This window comes from Schistocerca piceifrons, chromosome 8, assembly GCF_021461385.2.
Source record: "Schistocerca piceifrons isolate TAMUIC-IGC-003096 chromosome 8, iqSchPice1.1, whole genome shotgun sequence".
Classification (NCBI taxonomy): Eukaryota; Metazoa; Arthropoda; class Insecta; order Orthoptera; family Acrididae; genus Schistocerca; species Schistocerca piceifrons.
The window spans coordinates 479,999,149-480,017,093 of NC_060145.1; the positions used below are offsets into that span (position 1 = coordinate 479,999,149).

The 17,945-nt window shown below is 42.2% G+C and overlaps 1 protein-coding gene across 1 annotated transcript in view; it reads left to right on the forward strand.

The window, feature by feature from the left end:
* The window catches only part of LOC124711305 (ribosomal protein 63, mitochondrial), a 33,743-nt gene extending 23,113 nt beyond the window's left edge, over positions 1–10,630 (forward strand). Inside the window, exon 3 of the mRNA XM_047241321.1 lies at positions 10,362–10,630. Coding sequence (XP_047097277.1) covers positions 10,362–10,508 — 147 coding nt within the window. The 3' untranslated portion in view covers positions 10,509–10,630. The remainder of the gene's footprint in view (positions 1–10,361) is intronic.
* Positions 10,631–17,945: the final 7,315 nt, after the last annotated feature.

A 17,945-nucleotide genomic window follows, 5' to 3' on the forward strand; every position in this document is an offset into this window, starting at 1 on the left:
TAATTAGATGGTAGTCATGCTGATGTAAAAGGCCAAACAGTGTTTACATAACAGCTGGTGTAGGAAATGTGTCATTTCACAGATGGCTCTAAGTATGACATCCTTCCTATTCACCTTATTCAGCTTTATATTTACCAACTACTACTTCACCTTTGAGGGGCAGACATATAAACAGATCAGGGATATGGCCATGGGAACCAGGATACTTCCTTCCTATGCCAACCTTTTCATGGGTTGCTTGGAGGGGGCTTTCCTGGGATCCATAAGTCTTCAGCCCCTAGTTTGGTTTAGATACATTGATGACATTTTTAGCATATCGACTCGTGGTGAAGCTGACCTGTTAAAATTCCTGAAATCTCTGAATACCTTCTCCCAATTAAATTTCACGTGTTCCTATTCCGAATCCCATGCCACTTTCCTTGATATTGATGTCGTCCTCACCGAAGGCCAGCTACACACTTCCATGCACATTAAACATACCAACAAACAACAGTAGCAGTTGCCATCCTTTCCCTGTCAAATGTTATCTCCCATCCAGCCTTGACATCCGAGGCAAACGTGTTTGTTCGGATGCATACTCTTTACAACAAGGCACCACCATTCTCACCTCAGCTTTCACTGCCTGTAATTACCCCACAAGCCTGGTTCAAAGCAAATTTCCTAGACCCTCACATCCAATCCTGGCACTACTGAATCCTCCATAAAAAAACAACTTCAGAGCACACCATTGCTGACTCAGTATTATCCTGGTCTGGAAAGTATTAACTAGTTACTTCGAGAGGCCCATACCTCCTAAAATCATGTGCTGAAATGAGATCCGTTCTGTCTGAAATTTTGCCCACCACACCTGGAATAGCTTTTTGTCACCCTCCAAGTCTCCACAATATTCTTGTTAGACCCTGTGCTCCTTCTGCACCCATCTGCCTATCCTATGGCTCCTACTCCTGTGACCATCCCCACTGCAAGACTTGACCTATGCACCCTCCTACCACCACCTATAGCAGCCCTGTAACTGAAAAAAGATATACTATCAAAGGGAAAGCCACCTGTGAAATGACATATGTCAAATGTCATATAACACTGCTCGGCTTTTATATTGGCATGACTATGACTAAATTATGAATTAGGATGAATGGGCATTGGCAGAGTGAGTATACTGACAACACTTAGTATCCTGTTGCAGAGCATGCTCTACAACATGGCAGTTGTGACCTTAGCACCTGTTTCACCATATGAACCATCTGGATTCTCCTCCAGACACTAGTTTCTCAGAACTCCACAGGTAGGAACTAGCGCTACAACATGTCCTTGGTTCTCACCACCCACCTGACCTTAATTTGTGTTAATTTTTTCTGCCTCAACATTTTTTCAAGTAACTTCTCTTTTTCTTCACTCCGTTTTAGTTTCCTACATTTTTCATTGTCTTACCCATCTATTTTTCACTGCCCCCCCCCCCTCCCCCCATCTCTGTTAGATACAATGCACTTAGCTTTTCACTCTTAATAACTCATGCTTGATATTTATGCGGTGATCTCGTCCTGCATATTACCCTGTCTTCCTCCTTTAAGCTCTCAGGTTTTCAAATCTCATCCGATGCAGTCCCCAACAATCAGTCTTTCCTCCTCATTCCAAGCTGTAAGTCTCCCCTGACCTGCAGTTCTGGGTGACTTTCCCAAAATCTACCGCTTTTGCTAGACCTCTCCAGTCCTTTTCTGTCACCCCTCTTCCCTCCCTTTCAACCCTTCTGCTTGAAGGAGGAGCCACTGGATTTGAAAGCTTGCCTAATTACAACCTTCTTTTATGTGTGTATCCTGCTGCCGCTTGATGAGTAGATTTTTTTATCTATGCAATTAAATTATTCCGTCAAAAATTGATTGTATTTGTTGCTATATTATCAGATTTTATTTAACACGCCTATATTTTAACTAAGTCTTAAAAAGTCAACCATAGTTTTATTCTAGGGAGTGTTGTGGAGTGTAATACAATGTACTGTCGATTGCTGAGAAAGGTATATTGACATGATTTGGATATATATAGAGAAGACAAGCAAGAGAGATGAAGCAAGTATACACAGGGTTGCCACAAGTTTCACCAAGTGAAGTTCCCTGATTTCCAGACAAGTTTTAGCATTTTTCCCAAACAAATTTGAGAGCTCAAGGGTAAGTAAAGACATAAATTGAAAAAAAAGTAAGGAGTTCTGTATTTTTAAATGTGTGAGTGAAAATCTTAAGTACTAACATCAACATCTTTTGTAGTGAACTGTTTTTAGATGGAGAAAGCAGGTCAAATGGTACATAGGTTTCATTAAGACCACTGATGTTATTTTATTTCTATAAAACGAAACACATTTTGTTGGAGTTGCAAGATGGATTTAAAATACCTTCATTGATTTCAGGAATAGCCTCAGGAAAAAAGTAGGCCTCTTGAAAGAGGTGTATCATTCAGGAAAAAGTTGTGTAAACCAACACTATAGGTGACTGCCAACAAAATGTTGGTTCTACTATATTCATTATTGTTGGCTATTACACGTGATTTTTCTTTCAAGAAATACATGAGTACATAGTGTACAAACTGCCAGCGATTGCCACAATTTTCTTCTTCTTACCATCCACATCAAGTATAGATTTAAGTGTCAGGAAGTCATTTCTGAAAGTATTTGTATGGAGCGTAGCCATGTATGGAAGTGAAACGTGGACGATAAATAGTTTGGACAAGAAGAGAATAGAAGCTTTTGAAATGTGGTGCTACAGAAGAATGCTGAAGATTAGATGGGTAGATCACGTAACTAATGAGGAGATATTGAATGGAATTGGGGAGAAGAGGAGTTTGTGGCACAACTTCACAAGAAGAAGGGACCGGTTGGTAGGACGTGTTCTGAGGCATCAAGGGATCACAAATTTAGCATCGGAGGGCAGCGTGGAGGGTAAAAATCGTAGAGGGAGACCAAGAGATGAATACACTAAGCGGATTCAGAAGGATGTAGGTTGCAGTAAGTACTGGGAGATGAAGAAGCTTGCACAGGATAGAGTAGCATGGAGAGCTGCGTCAAACCAGTCTCAGGACTGAAGACCACAACAACAACAACAACAACAACAACAACCATCCACACTTTCTAATGTAAAAAGTTTTTGAAGTGCCAAAATTTACTAGAATAAATAAAATGTCTATAAAATGCCACACTGTACAATGCACTTGTGGTGAGACAGTCGCAATTCCTGAAATCCATCGCCCGTGGCCTCTGGCGTGCCGAGGAGCACCCCAGTCCTGGGTCCATGGATAAACCATGAAAATCCACTGCATTACACCAGACACAAACAGACGCGGCCTCCTAGCAGATCGGTGAGACTAGATCTGATAGGCAGGGCCTGCACATTACTGTGAACCGAATGGCTTCAGATCAGCGGGCCTGATCCATTACAGGTACCCTCAGAAAGGACCTGCAGTTTTGGCCTGTTGCAGAAATCCACTCATGTGGCCAGTTTATTCACGAGCCACAGACAGCATGTTGATGAAATGAGACCACGCTGATAAATCTGTGCAACAGATAACTTGTTCAAATGCTCTGAGAATCAGTAATAATTGCTGAGCTGCAGACTGGCACACAGAAAAGACAATCATACTCCCCCCCCAGGGGTCCACAACTCTTCTGTGGATACGCGCATAGCGAGCACGGGACCCCGAGCTAATGTGGCCTTCCTTCCTTTCTGGGCTGCATACCTTCCCTTTCTGCATCCTTCCCCATCCCCCATCTTCGCTCTCCCCCCCCCACCTCACCTCCGCCTCTTTCCTTCCCTTTCTCCCCCTCTGGGAGTATGTTTGGTGCCTACGTCCGGAGACGGACGCTCAAAAATGTAACACATTCTTTGCTTTCTCTGCTTGAAAGTCTTCGTCCTTCCTTTGTCCTTCTCTTTTCCTTCCCTCTTCTCTTTGCCCTTTTCTCCGCTGCGGTGTTTGAGACCTCTATTCTTTCCTCTCCCTTTGTTTTTTCCTTTTCTTTTTTCCTCCCTGTGCGTGTCTGAAGACCGATCCACGCATTTCCATGCGTAGCCGGTGACGGGGTAACGCGTAATTCCCCACCCAGGGTAGACAGATAGGACACGTACGTACCCCCTGGTAACGGCCAGGCCCAGGGAGGGGTGATTACCCGAGCTGATACCTTCCGAAAGTGTCGATTGGTCCCTCTGTCCATTTGTCGGGAGGTGTGACCTGAGGTGTGAACAATCACCTAAGGCGAGAGTGCCCTCAGAGAGGGCCCCCACAAGGAAGGAGTGCGCCATCGGAGACGCCGGTAATCATGGGGGATACTTTCGCAATGGTTTCCTCATCTTCTACTATGTCTGCTCATAAGCGTAAGTTCAACGAGTCTCAGCCACAGACAGTCCTTCCATCGTTGCCACAGTTCCGTTGTTGTTTCTCGGTCTGATGAAGGTCACGACTTCTCCACGGTCAACCCTTTCATTATTCAGAAAGGTGTCGACGCAATTGCAGGTCCTGTAAAGTCTTGTTCCAGATTACGAAATGGCACCTTGTTGTTAGAAACAGTCAGTGCCCTCCAGCACAAAAATTGCTGCGTACTTCCCTGCTACACACCTTCCCTGTCCGGGTGGAAGTGCACCGCACTTTAAATTCCTCACGTGGGGTCGTTTATACACGCTCCCTCGACGGATTGTCCGACGAGGACATTCAACACTACCTGTCTGACCAGGGCGTAATGGCTGTTCATAGAGTCATGAAAAGGGTTGACACGAACATCATTCCAACCCGTACTGTCTTCTTGACATTTGACAAAGTTCAACTCCCATCGAAAGTCAAAGCGGGCTATGGGATAATTTCCATTCGCCCTTACGTCCCAAACCCTACGTGTTGCTATCGGTGTCAGCGGTTCAGTCACACCAGCCAGTCCTGTTCCAATCCGGCCAAATGTGTTACATGTGGCAAGGATGCCCATGAGGGTGCTTGTCCACCTCCATCCCCTCGTTGCATCAACTATATGGGTGACCATGCTGCTTCCTCTCGAGATTGCCCCATTTTTAAAGACGAAAAGCTCATTCAGGAAATCAGAGTGAAGGAAATGGTGTCGACCTTTGCTGCTCAAAAATTATTCGCCAGTCGAAAGCCCACTGTGCCTCAGACAGGAAAATACAGCACTGTCCTTGCCTCTCCTCGGCCAGCAAAGGAGGCGGCCACACAGACTTGTGATCTCACCTTTAGTGTCACAGTCGTCAGATCGGCCAGCACAAAGATCGCCCGTTCAACCTCCCCGCTTTCGCCTGCTCACTCTATGCCTCACTCTTCATTGGGTTCTGCTAAATCTTGAGCCCAAAAGTCAGACACCAAGACTTCCAAAAAAGAGCATACTCGTGAAGATTTTTTACGTACCCCAACTTCACAACCATCGGTTCCTCCTCCATCTAAACATCGTGTTTCCAAGAAAGCTATTAAGAAACCCAGTTCCTCTCCTTCTCCGCCAAGGCGTGTCTCATCTACAGCACCACCTGGCGGTAACCGCCCTCGGTCGTCTTCTGTGTCGCCGATGTGCACTGCTGGCGGCCAATCAACCGGCCGATTGCTGGTGGCAGGAGCTGCTCCTGAACAACCTATGGATCAGGATCTTCGGCTGAATGCCGTTCCACGCTGTCGGTCGCAAGCTCTGAGCAGTCGTTGAGTTGATGGCAATCTTGGTCACATTCCTCCATTTTCTGTTCATCCTATGTCCTTTATCCACTGGGATATCCGCGGCATTCGAGCCAATCGGGATGAATTGTCGATCCTCTTACGATCCTACTTGCCGGTCATCTTCTGTCTTCAGGAAACAAAGCTGTGTCCCCACAACTGCTTTGTTCTCTCCAATTTTCAGCCCATCCGATTTGATCTCCCCTCTGTTGAAGGGACTCCAGCACATGGAGGACTTATGATTATTCTCCATGATACTCTCCATTATCACCCAATCCCCTTAAACACTTCCTTCCAAGCTATCGCTGTCCGTCTTTCCCTTTCTGGATACACCTTCTCTCTTTGTACTGTATACATTCCATCGTCCACACCAATGGCACGAGCTGACCTCCTTCATCTTCTTGGTCAGCTTCCACCACCCTATTTGCTGGTTGGGGACTTCAATGCTTTGGGGATCTCCACATCCTTGTCCGCGTGGCTCACTATTGATAAACGTCTTCCACCAAGCGGATCTTGTTTGCCTCAACACTGGGGACCCTACATTTTTGTCTGCCTCAATGACAAATTTCTCTCATTTGGACCTTTCGGTCAGTACTCTTCCACTAGCTCAGCGCTTCGAATGGTTCGCCCTTGCTGATACACACTCGAGTGATCACTTTCTATGTGTCCTTAGACTGCAGTCTCAACTGCCATATATGCGCCCGCGACACTGGAAGTTTGCCCAAGCCGATTGGACACTTTTTTCGTCTCTAGCGACATTCGATGACCGTCACTTTCCTAGCGTCGACAATGAGGTCACACATATTACAGACGTTATTCTTACAGCTGCGGAACATTCAATGCCACGCACCTCCGAATTGCCCCGGTGCCCCCAGTTCCTTGGTGGAACGAGGCATGCCGTGACACAATACGTGAACGGCGACGTGCTCTTCGCGTTTTCTGCCACCATCCTACTTTGGCCAACTGTATCCGCTATAAGCAGTTCCGTGCGCGGTGCCGTCACGTCATCCGCAATAGCAAGAAGGCAAGCTGGGACTTCTTTACTAGCTCATTTAACACCTTCACTCCCTCCTCGGAAGTTTGGAGTCGGATTCAACGGTTATCTGGTGCGCCTAGTTTCTCCCCGGTCTCTGGGCTCACTGTCGCGTATGATACGTTAGTGGACCCCGTCGCAATTTCTAACTCATTGGGTCAACACTTTGCCGAGATCGAGCTCTTCAAATTACCCGCCAGCGTTTCTCCCGAAGAAACGTGCAGCGGAAGTGCAAACTCTTGCTTTCTCCTCTCAAAATCGCGAAAGCTATAATACTGTTTTCTCCATGCAGGAACTCCAACATGCACTCTCTTCTTCTCGCTCCTCCACCCCAGTACCGGATGGTATCCACATCCAAATGTTGCTGCATTTATCAACCCATAGTCTGCGTTACCTCCTTCGCCTTTATAATCGAATTTGGACCAACAGTACTTTTCCCAGACGATGGTGGGAAGCTATCGTCGTTCCTGTTCCGAAACCTGGAAAGGACAAACATCTCCCCTCTAGCTATCACCCCATTTCTCTCACGAGTAGTGTATGTAAGGTTTTGGAGCGTATGGTGAATTGCCGTTTAACTTGGTGGCTGGAGTCCCGCAGTCTTTTAACACCTGCCCAATGCGGTTTCCGAAAGCATCGTTCTGCAGTTGACCATCTTGTTGCTCTCTCCACTTATATCATGAACAATTTTCTCCGGAAACGCCAAACAGTAGCAATATTTTTTGATCTGGAGAGAGCATATGATACCTGTAGGAGGACAGGCATCCTCCGCACACTGTTCTCTTGGGGCTTTCGAGGTTGGCTGCCCCTTTTCCTTCGCAAATTTATGGCAGAGCGCACTCTCTCCCGTACTTTCTCCGAAAAAAACTGAGTACCCCAGGGCTCCGTGCTAAGTGTGGTACTGTTTGCCATTGCCATAAATCAAATTATGGACTGTCTCCTTCCCGATGTCTCGGGCTCCATCTTTGTGGATGATTTTGCGATCTACTACAGCTCTCAACGGACCAGCCTTCTTGAACGACGTCTTCAAGGATGTCTCGATCGCCTCCACTCTTGGAGCATCGCAACAGGCTTCCGCTTTTCTCCCAGTAAGACCATTTGTGTTAATTTTTGGCATCGTACGGAGTTTCTTCCACCCTCCTTACATCTAGGACCTGTCAACCTTCCGTTTTCGGACGTCGCTAAATTCTTGGGTCTTATGTTTGACAGAAAACTGTGCTGGTCCTCCCAAGTTTCCTATCTTTCGGCTTGCTGTCTGCGATCCCTCAACACCCTCTGTGTCCTGAATGTTACCTCCTGGGGACCGGACCGAGTGGTCCTTCTCCGCCTCTATCGCGCCTTAGTGCGCTCGAAATTGGACTATGGAAGCATAGTTTACTCCTCTGCTTGGCCGTCTATTCTTCGGCGTCTTGACTCTATCCACCACTGTGGATTACGTTTAGTGTCTGGAGCTTCTTACACCAGCCCTGTGGAAAGCCTTTATGCTGAGACTGCTGAACCTCCGCTGTCCAATCGGCGGGCAGTCCTTCTGAGTCGTTATGCTAGCCATCTGTTTTCCATGCCTGCTAATCCAGCCCATGACCTTTTTTTCGACGCCTCCTTTGATGTAGGGTATGCAGGCCGCCCCTCCTCCCTGCTACCACCGGGAGTCCGCTTCCGTCAACTGCTCCATTCTCTTTCCTTCCGCTTTCCTAAAACCTTCTTGACAACTTGGGGTACAGCACCGCCTTGGCTCCGTCCCTGGACCTGCCTGCTCCGTGACGTTTGTCAGTTTTCCAAGGATGGTACCCCTTCACTTGTTTATCGTCGGGCATTTGCTGCTCTATGTGCACAAATGAAGGAAGCCACATTTATTTACACTGATGGCTCGAAAACATCGTTAGGTGTAGAGAGTGCCTATATTGTTGGCGACACCCCAAATCGATTTCAGCTTCCTGACCAGTGTTCGGTTTATATTGCGGAGCTTTACGCTGTTCTCCAGGCTGTCCAATACATCCGTCGCCATCAGCCGATACAGTATGTTATCTGTTCAGATTCTCTCAGCTCTCTCCTCAGTCTCCAAACTCTGTACCCTGTCCACCCTCTGGTCCACCAGATTCAGGACTGCCTCCACTTGCTCCACTTGGGGTGCATCTCTGTGGCGTTCCTCTGGATCCCAGGACACGTTGGTATCTGTGGAAATGAGGCGGCCGACATAGCGGCCAAGGCTGCAGTCTCTCTTCTTCAGCCAGCTCTTCGCACGATTCCCTTCGCCGATCTACAGAGTGTTTTATGTCGTTGTGTTACTCTTTTATGGCATGCACATTGGTCGAAACTTCCCAATAATAAATTGCGGGACATGAAAGCTCTTCCCTGTGCTTGGACCTCTTCCTCCCGAACGCGTCGTCTGGAGGAGGTAATTTTAACTAGACTCCAGATAGGGCACTGTCTTTTTAGCCATCGACATCTTTTAAGTGGTGATCCTCCCCCACTCTGTCCCCACTGCTCTCAGCTGTGGACGGTAAGACACTTTTTACTTGAGTGCCCCTATTTTACTTTGTTACGCGTCCGCCTACAGGTGTCGCCTGATATATCTTTCATTTTAGCAGATGACACGCGCTCAGCCGATTGCGTTCTTGAGTTTATTAGTGCCAGTGAGATGACGTCAGTCATTTGAAGCTCTTTTTGGGGACAACCAACCCCCTTAAGGCAATCATACTCTCACAACTAAAGTTTTGGCCATAGCCTTTGTCAGAAAATGAGACCACACACACATCCACACAATCACTCGTACACAACTCCTGAACGTGTTACCACTGTCTCCGGTCACTGTGTCAACAGTCTCTGAGAATCAAATCCAAACAAACTACTACTCACACCTCCCTGCCTCTCGTCGGCACCTGCTGGCTAGAGGCAAGGATTGGTGTCAGCACAGACTGCAAGCTGAGGGAAGTGGTAGAAACAGGAGAAGCAGTAAGAATGAGGGAGTAGGGAAGCAGCTCACATACTCAGTTGCGCCCAGCCAGTGATGATGCATGACACCGCAATAAACAAACCATGTCATCTACTGAGACAAAAATGAGATTTTTCCAGCAATTTTCCAAATTTCCCTGACACATTTGAAATTCCTTGATTTCCAGAACTTGTGGCAACCCTGATACAGGGCGAGTGTAGATGTGGAGTTGGAAGGGGTCGATCTCACTGAACTTGCCATAATCAGATTGAGGACATTTTTCACAGAAGCCAGCTTTGGAATACTGTAATTAAAATAACAACAATGTACTTACTAATACAGGTTAAGCTTAAAAAATTTCAGTTATTGTACTGTTGGTATTGGCTCAGTTAACTAATTTGTTTGCCAGCTCCTAGTGTATTCAGACAGTGAAAGCGATTTTTGTGTATAAATAAATTCAGTTGGACATAAAAATTAATGAGAGTTCTTAAACTTTTTTAATTTGTATAGTATAATAATTAAGTCTTTAACTTTATTTTGCTCACAGTGTTTTCCTGTGGATAGTTGTAGTAATTCTTCTTACACTTACTTCTTAAGAGGTCATAATGTTAATGGGTCCTTGACTATATATTCTAAACGAATTTGACAACTCTCTTTATTGTTGCTAGTAGACTTGCTTTGTTAGTGATATTGATCTATTCCATCAGTTCAAATTTTTGCTTTTAGGAACAGTCAAGTGGGCATGCAAAGGAACTGAAGAAACATGAACAGTGGTTGGCTGAGAAAATTAAAGAAAAGCCAAGGAGGTTTCCGGAAAATGTTACTTTAGAGAAAAGGCTCTGCCATCTAAGATTTCAAGAAAGTTGGGAGTGATAAGTGATGTCACACACTGTTTGCGAGATGAAATAAAACAAATGAGTAGTATGTGTATTTGTGTTATTGTACTGTCAAGTAATAGATTCTGTATGTTATAATAAATGAACTGTTTGAAATTACTGAACTGTCAGTTTTGTTAGAAACTTGTATTTGTAATTAAATTATGATTCAGAGAACAGGCCAGTTCTCATATTATAAGAGGAAGTGTTGAATATGGCATAGAGGCATGTAGAAATACCATTTTACATACTCCTCCTTCAGTGCGGATTTGAAAACAGCTACATGTACTTCTGATATTGCAGCATACTTCGGTGTGATACAACATATTCTTGGAATATTATATCTATTAACTTTAAGTGGAGATGATTTATATGAGACTTTTTAGACACACAAAGAAATTATGTCAACTTCTAACTGAATTTTGAAACCAAATGAACCACTGTGCTATCTTCAATCTGTACTTCAAACCCAGGTCCTCCAGAGAATTCCTATGCTATCCTGCTGCACAAGACGTAATGGAAGCTTTTAAGTAACAGGACTAAGTTCTTCTCTGAAGCAGTTATGTACTGGTGCAAAATCCATCCATAAGATTGACTGTCATCGTTGTGGAGTTATATAAACTTAAAGATTGCAGCATTTTTTATTGGATCCCAGGTAGGACACAAGCTATGAAAGGGGACATACATAGGTTATATACACCAGTAATTGCTGTCAGGTTGTGACTTTATCAAGATGACAATCATTTAGTCAGTAAGAATGAATTAAATCACACACACACACACACACACACAGTGTTTCTTAATCTTTTCCATAAGTGGAACCCAAAAATGTCCACAGTCCTCATGGAACTCTTGGTATGTTTTAATGCATCATTAATTAATTCAAATATTATTTACATCTTCAACTTTTGTGGTCCTGTCCTCCTCAGTTGCGCGTAATACTACGGTATATTGATAATTTTCACTTATGGACCGTCTGACAGCAACTGAATAAAACACAATTTTAGTGCCATACGCGTTTCGCCTTTATTTTCTGCAAGGCATCATCAGTGGCCTGGAATATGTACATATGTTAGCTATTTTATTTACATTTTTGTCACTGTGCCTATAGGTTATAAACAGTTCTGGTGGTTTGTATTTCCTATTAAGTGGTAATGTTTTGAACTGTACTTACAGGTTGCGTAGACAGTTTCTTACATATTAAGCTCCTGTTGCATTTTTGGTGTTGTTGTTCTTCCTATGCGCCAATTTGCTGTTTTTTCCGCATTCCACAGCACTATGCACTGAATGCTTGTTTTAATGCAATGTTTTGGTTTCTGTTGCCGACTGTCAAATGTTTTTGCCAAAGATCGAATATTACTGCCAAACTTATGAGTGTAACTATTGAAGTATCTGTGGTCTGTTCGTGTATGCATTTGTGTGTGTGTGTGTGTGTGTGTGTGTGTGTGTGTGTGTGTGTGTGTGTCTGCATTTTGGTGTTATATTATCATTTCCTTTATTAAGTGTAGTAGGGAGCCTGTGCTGATGTGTGTTGCTGCCAGACGGTCCATAAGTGAAAATTATCAATATACCGTAGTCAAATATTATTTATTTGTTATAAAGAGTAATTCCAAAACTACCCTAAAAATTAAGTAACTTCAATTTAAAATGCATAATCAAACAGGACATTTAAATGGTAATCAGATAAGTGGTACTGGTTTATTACGCTAAGAATAAAAATGGAGATTTCTACAAACACACGGATACAGGTAGTAATACTGACTATCCAAAATGTCAAGGGGAAGTTAGGATTAATTATTGTTCTACATCTTTTTTTTATTTTTTGGGTGCATTAATTTTTATTTTATTTTTAAAGGTACCTAGTTTTGCAGAACTCTTGAGTGATCTCCCCAATACTCAATGGTTGCAAGAAACACAGTTTAAGAAACACTGCTCTATAACAGAACAGTAGCAACAAATGTGATTTGAATACTTTTCGACCAATGAAATATCCAGCAGTTTGATAGCTATATTAACGTTCAGTATGAGCAATGTTCGAATTTCTCAAAAATTGAACTAGATTAATCTTTCTGCAGTTTTCCTACGTCACTTCTGAAGAATGCTTGGATATTTCCTACATCACTACTGAAGAATGCTTCGAGATTCCAGAAACAAGTCACAACCATTCCCTTTCCTATTACTCTCCAATTGAGATAAGTCTCCATATTAAATGATGATGCTGCTAATGCTGAGCTTCCTTTTATTGTATGTATCAGATGGGTAATTCACTGAATTATTTTACAACCATAGACTTGCTGTTCAACATGTGTTCTGGTCTCTCATGTTCCTAGTGGCAGTTTTGTGAAAAATTCACAGATACAGAGGGGCTGGTCAGTGCATACTTTAGCTCAGTACAGCAAGACAGTCACACAAATTGATGAAAATAAATAAAACCAAGCTTTTGGAAACTTTTTCCTTCATCAGGTTGGAGAGGACAGGGAGAAATAAAGGGGAAAGAAGGAAAATTAGACACAGACCACTCCACAGTAACATGGGGAAGGTAAGCAAAGATGGAGTAAAGGGTGTCAAAGGAAAGTCAAAGATAGTACATCATAAGTACTGTGCCACCTTCAAAGGTCAAAAAAATATAGACTGAGAAGTAGAGAGACATAGATGAGATGAATACCACTAAGAAGAGAAAGAAATGATCTATATATTACACACATGTCTAGGGGGGCAAGAAAGTGTGTAAAAATAAAGAGGAGTCAGGAGCAGAGGTTTTGCAGTGGGGTCAGTTACAGGGACCTTTACGTAGGGAAGGGTTTGACAATGATGTTACAGAGGTTATGTGGATGGTAGAAGTCCACTCTGGGTGGTGTGGAGAGGATGTTGTGAAGGGATGATCTTTAGTTCAGGGCTTGATTTGAAAAGTTGTAGCTGAGGAGACTAATTGAGACATTCAAGGCCAGGATGATATTGGGCAACAAAGAGGATAGGAACATTGTGGCTAAAGTGGGGGAATGGATCTGCTCAGGTGATCTGCTTATGGACAAAGTCCGCAGGTTAGTTGCAGGAGATGAAATTATTAGACCGGTTATAGATGGAGCTGTTGAGGGATTTGTTGTTAGAGCAGATATGTTTACCACAGATATCTAGGTTGTAGGGAAGGAAGTATTTGATGTGGAAGGGATGGCAGCTATCAGAGTGAAGGTACTGCTGTTCATTTGTGGGTTTGATATGGAAGGAGGTTGGGATGTGAGTGTGAACAAAATGGTAAAAACATCCAGGAATATGGTGTGAGTTCTAGAGAACCAGGTTAAATTTAGATTAGAAAAGAAGTTGAGATCTTGAAGGCACTTAAGGAGTTTTTCTTCGCCAGGAGTCCAGCCCACAAAGATGTCATCAGTAGACCTATAGCAAGTTCGGGGATGCAGCTGTTCGGTCTTCAGGAATGCCTCTTCCAAGCGTCCCACGAAGTGGTTGGCACAGGACAGGGCCATCCTGGTCACTAAAGCTAACCCCCTAATTTGTTTGTCTACCGTATTTACTCGAATCTAAGCCGCACTCGAATCTAAGCCATAGAAATGCTGAATGAAACATTTTTGACTATCAACAGGGCAATGTGTGAACTGTTCAATGAACACCGTAGCAGAATCTTATAAAAATATCTGAAATTAAGGGTAACAAAGCAAATGGAGTAATACTGAATTCCAGTTTCACGTGCCATTGCATAAGCGATAAAAATACTACTGCATTGAGAAACAGTTAAAATTAAAGACAACTTCAGGGCCAGATGGAATCCCTGTCATTTCCTATAAAGAATTTGCTGTTGAGTTAGCTCCTATTTTAACCATAAAATGCAATTAGTACCTTGAATAAAAAAACTGCACCCAGTGTTTGGAAGAAAGCACAGGTCACACTTGTCTACAAGAACAGTAACAGAAGTAATTCACAAAACTACCGTCGCAACTTGATATCCATCTGTTGTAGGCACAGTTTTTCTTGACTTCTGAAAAGCATTTAACTCAGTACCATACAAATGAATATTAACAAAAGTATAATTATTTGGGGTATCAAACAAATTCTGATGTGATGTGATCAAGAATTTCTTGGTGCGGAGGGCACAGCATGTTGTCTTTGGTGGAGAGTCAAACACAGAAGTAGAAGGAACTTCAAGTATGTCCCAGGTAAGTGGGTTGTGACCGTTAGTGTTCATAGTGTATATCAATGACCTGGCAGACAACATTAACAGCAAACTCAAACTTTCTAAGAGGATGCAGTTGTCTATAATGAAGTACTGGTTGTAAAAAAACTGCACAAATATCTAGTCAGATATCGATAACATTTCAAAGGGGTGCTAACACTGGCAACTTTTTTTCAGTCATCAGAAATGTAATGTGTGTACTCCACAAAACAAAGGAAGGTAATATCCAATGATTACAGTGTCAATGACAACTGGAATCAGTCAGTTGATAAAAATACCTAGGTGTGACAATTTATAGGGATATGAAATGCATAGGTTCAGTCATAGGTAAGGCTGGTGACATGTTCATTGGCATGATGCAGGGAGAATGTAACAAACCTGTAGAGGAGACTGCACACAAAAAGGTCCTAGGACCCATACTAGGATGTTGCTCAAGTGTGTAGAACCTACACCAAATATGAGCAATGGAAGGATATTTAATATATAAAAGGAATGGCAGCCTGAATGATCACCTTGCTTGTCTCACAGGAAAACATCATGGAAGACAGATATCAGTTACACTTGGAAAATTTCAAGAACTAATATTGAATGAAGATTCTAGAGATACTTTTCATTCCCGCATATATATATATATATATATATATATATATATATATATATATATATATATATATATATATATATATATATATATATATATATATATATATATATATATAGGGACTGTGAAGACAAGATTATAATAATTACGGCATACACCAAGGCATTTAAGTTCAGTGTGCCGTGCACTTCACGGCCATTTGCAGAGCATTTGGGTAGATGAATCTCATGTGAATCCCTGTCTCTGCCAACAGTTTTAATTGTATGACTCTATCATTCTGTAGAAAGTTGAAACATCCCACTATTACAATCGTATGATAAGAAAACTTAGCACATTGTCCACACTGTCTGTGAAGCACTGTGTGTCTACAGCTCCTGCCACAGGTGGATTATAAAAGCATCCAGTTCAATGTTTGACTTAATTTTGATGCTTAATTTCACCAAAATTATTTTGCATTCAGTATCTGTAATAATCTGACTATAATAATAAATAAATAAATAAATAATAGTAATGCTGTATGACCAGTGGTCTAACCTTTCTAGATACAGTAGAGTACAGCAATAAATGTGTTACTACCACTGTGTGTAGCCGATCCTTGCAATGCAGATTACATTCTGAATTAGGGATTCCACTGCTATTCACTTCCAGTTTCAGCCAAATTTCTGATACTAATACTATGCAGATATTATTACCCATACCTGAAAGGAAATAGAAAATTGAGGTTCTCTGGAACTTGAGCAAAGGAAGATTTTGAAGTCTTGACTGTATTAAAACTGGATATATGTAAATAAACTATGTGACTGGTAAAGAGAAATTGTGCAGTTGCTGCTATTTCTGATGGGAACCAAAATTTTCCTATTACTAATATTGATGATCCAAACTCATACAGTTCACAGCTGCTCAACTGTTTCAGTACTAAGTTTTTGAAGGTCTACTTACCATGGTGGCATGCAGTGGCTGGTGGCAAACAGTGCACAATCCAGGGGAAGGTAGAGAGAATGTAGAGTGTAATATGTTTTGTCATTCATTTTGATTCAATGTAGTTTTTTGTACAAGAATAATGCATTTGTATGCAGTACACCTTGCACTTCCACAAAGAAGATGAAGACATTACACTCTGCTTAATATCCAGCATAAAAGGATGTTAGTGGTACTTGGTCTATTACAGGACTAATATTTGTGGTTTTTTTCTCTGAGGAAATCTGACTCGGTTCAGAAATGGACCAACACAGGAATTTCTTCTTTGGTAAGTATTGTAGTTTGGTTATGCAAAATACCAACTTTTTTTTTAATTTACGATTACAGTTTGCCTGTGGACTTGATTATATTTTGTGTGCCATTGGGATAAATATGATGGCGAGTTGGTGATTGATTTGGGTGTAATGTGCAACCAGTCTTTTTTAAAATACAATTTACTTTCTCTACCATTAACAAGTTTTTGAGCCATCTTTAGATGGAGATGTTACAGGAATGGACCATGTGCTGCTAGATGTGGTCGTGAAGCTGGCTGAAATACTTAAAATTTAGTTGCCAACAACTGAAAGTTTATAAAACACAAAATTTCTGTTATTTTTGCCAGCACGTCACACAGCGTGTAGCTGCCCATTGTCCTGATAATGTTTCTGTTAATGTGCATCTGATGGTGAGCCTACATTGACTGAAAAACTAGTTGATGGTATGAAAAATAAATTGTATCTAGAATTTAAAAAGGTGGCTGGTTATGTATCATGCTCAAACAAAGCTTCACTTTAAACCACAGTCGCAGTTTGCATCAACAAGTAAGTGATAATGGCTGTTATGAGGTGTTGGGTGTGTGTAGGCAACATAAGGATCCATGGTTTGGTTCAGAGAGTTACAGGTTACTGCCTCTTCCTCTTCATACAACCTGATGTCTACCCCCATTTAGTGTGCTAACACTTTAATGCCTAAAACTTTAACACCTAACACTTCAATAATAATAATAATAACAATGAAATGTTTTAATATATAATAATAATTACTATTATTTGTTTACATCCATGTTTAGCACATTGCTTTAGTGTTGCTGCCCAAAAATAGCAGTGCACAAAAATATCTCATCTGAAAAGAATTTGACAAAAAAAATGCATCATGAAATTTATTTATGATCTATAATTTCAACAAACACCAGTAATTTTGACATTGTTGTAACTTACACAAAACAAACTCATTGTGTCCACTTACCATTACAAATATTTCACTTAACACTGTAACTGTGAATGCACACACTGCAAGTGAGAGAGAGAGTGGAATGGTGTTTCTTTCTGCTGACTTTTGGAAAGTCAAGTCTTTTTTTTTCCTCTCTCTCTCTCTCTCTCTCTTTATGTCTTGCCTTATGCAACTTTCTGTTCATTAATTCATTCATTCGTCATGTTCTATGGATCCTATCGAGAAAGGCCAACCTTCAGTGACATGGAATGAGTCAAATTATGTTTTAATATACAAGAAAGACATGATAGGAACATATGGTTCTTGATGCTACCTGTGAACTCACAAACCTTGTTGTTGACAGGAGACATGGTCAGCCAGAAAATGTGTGCCTTTCCCAACTGGAATGTTTCCTACAGGCCTCCCTACAAGGACAGGCCCTCTGACAAGCAACAGTGTTACACAAAACTACTAATTTTCTAGAA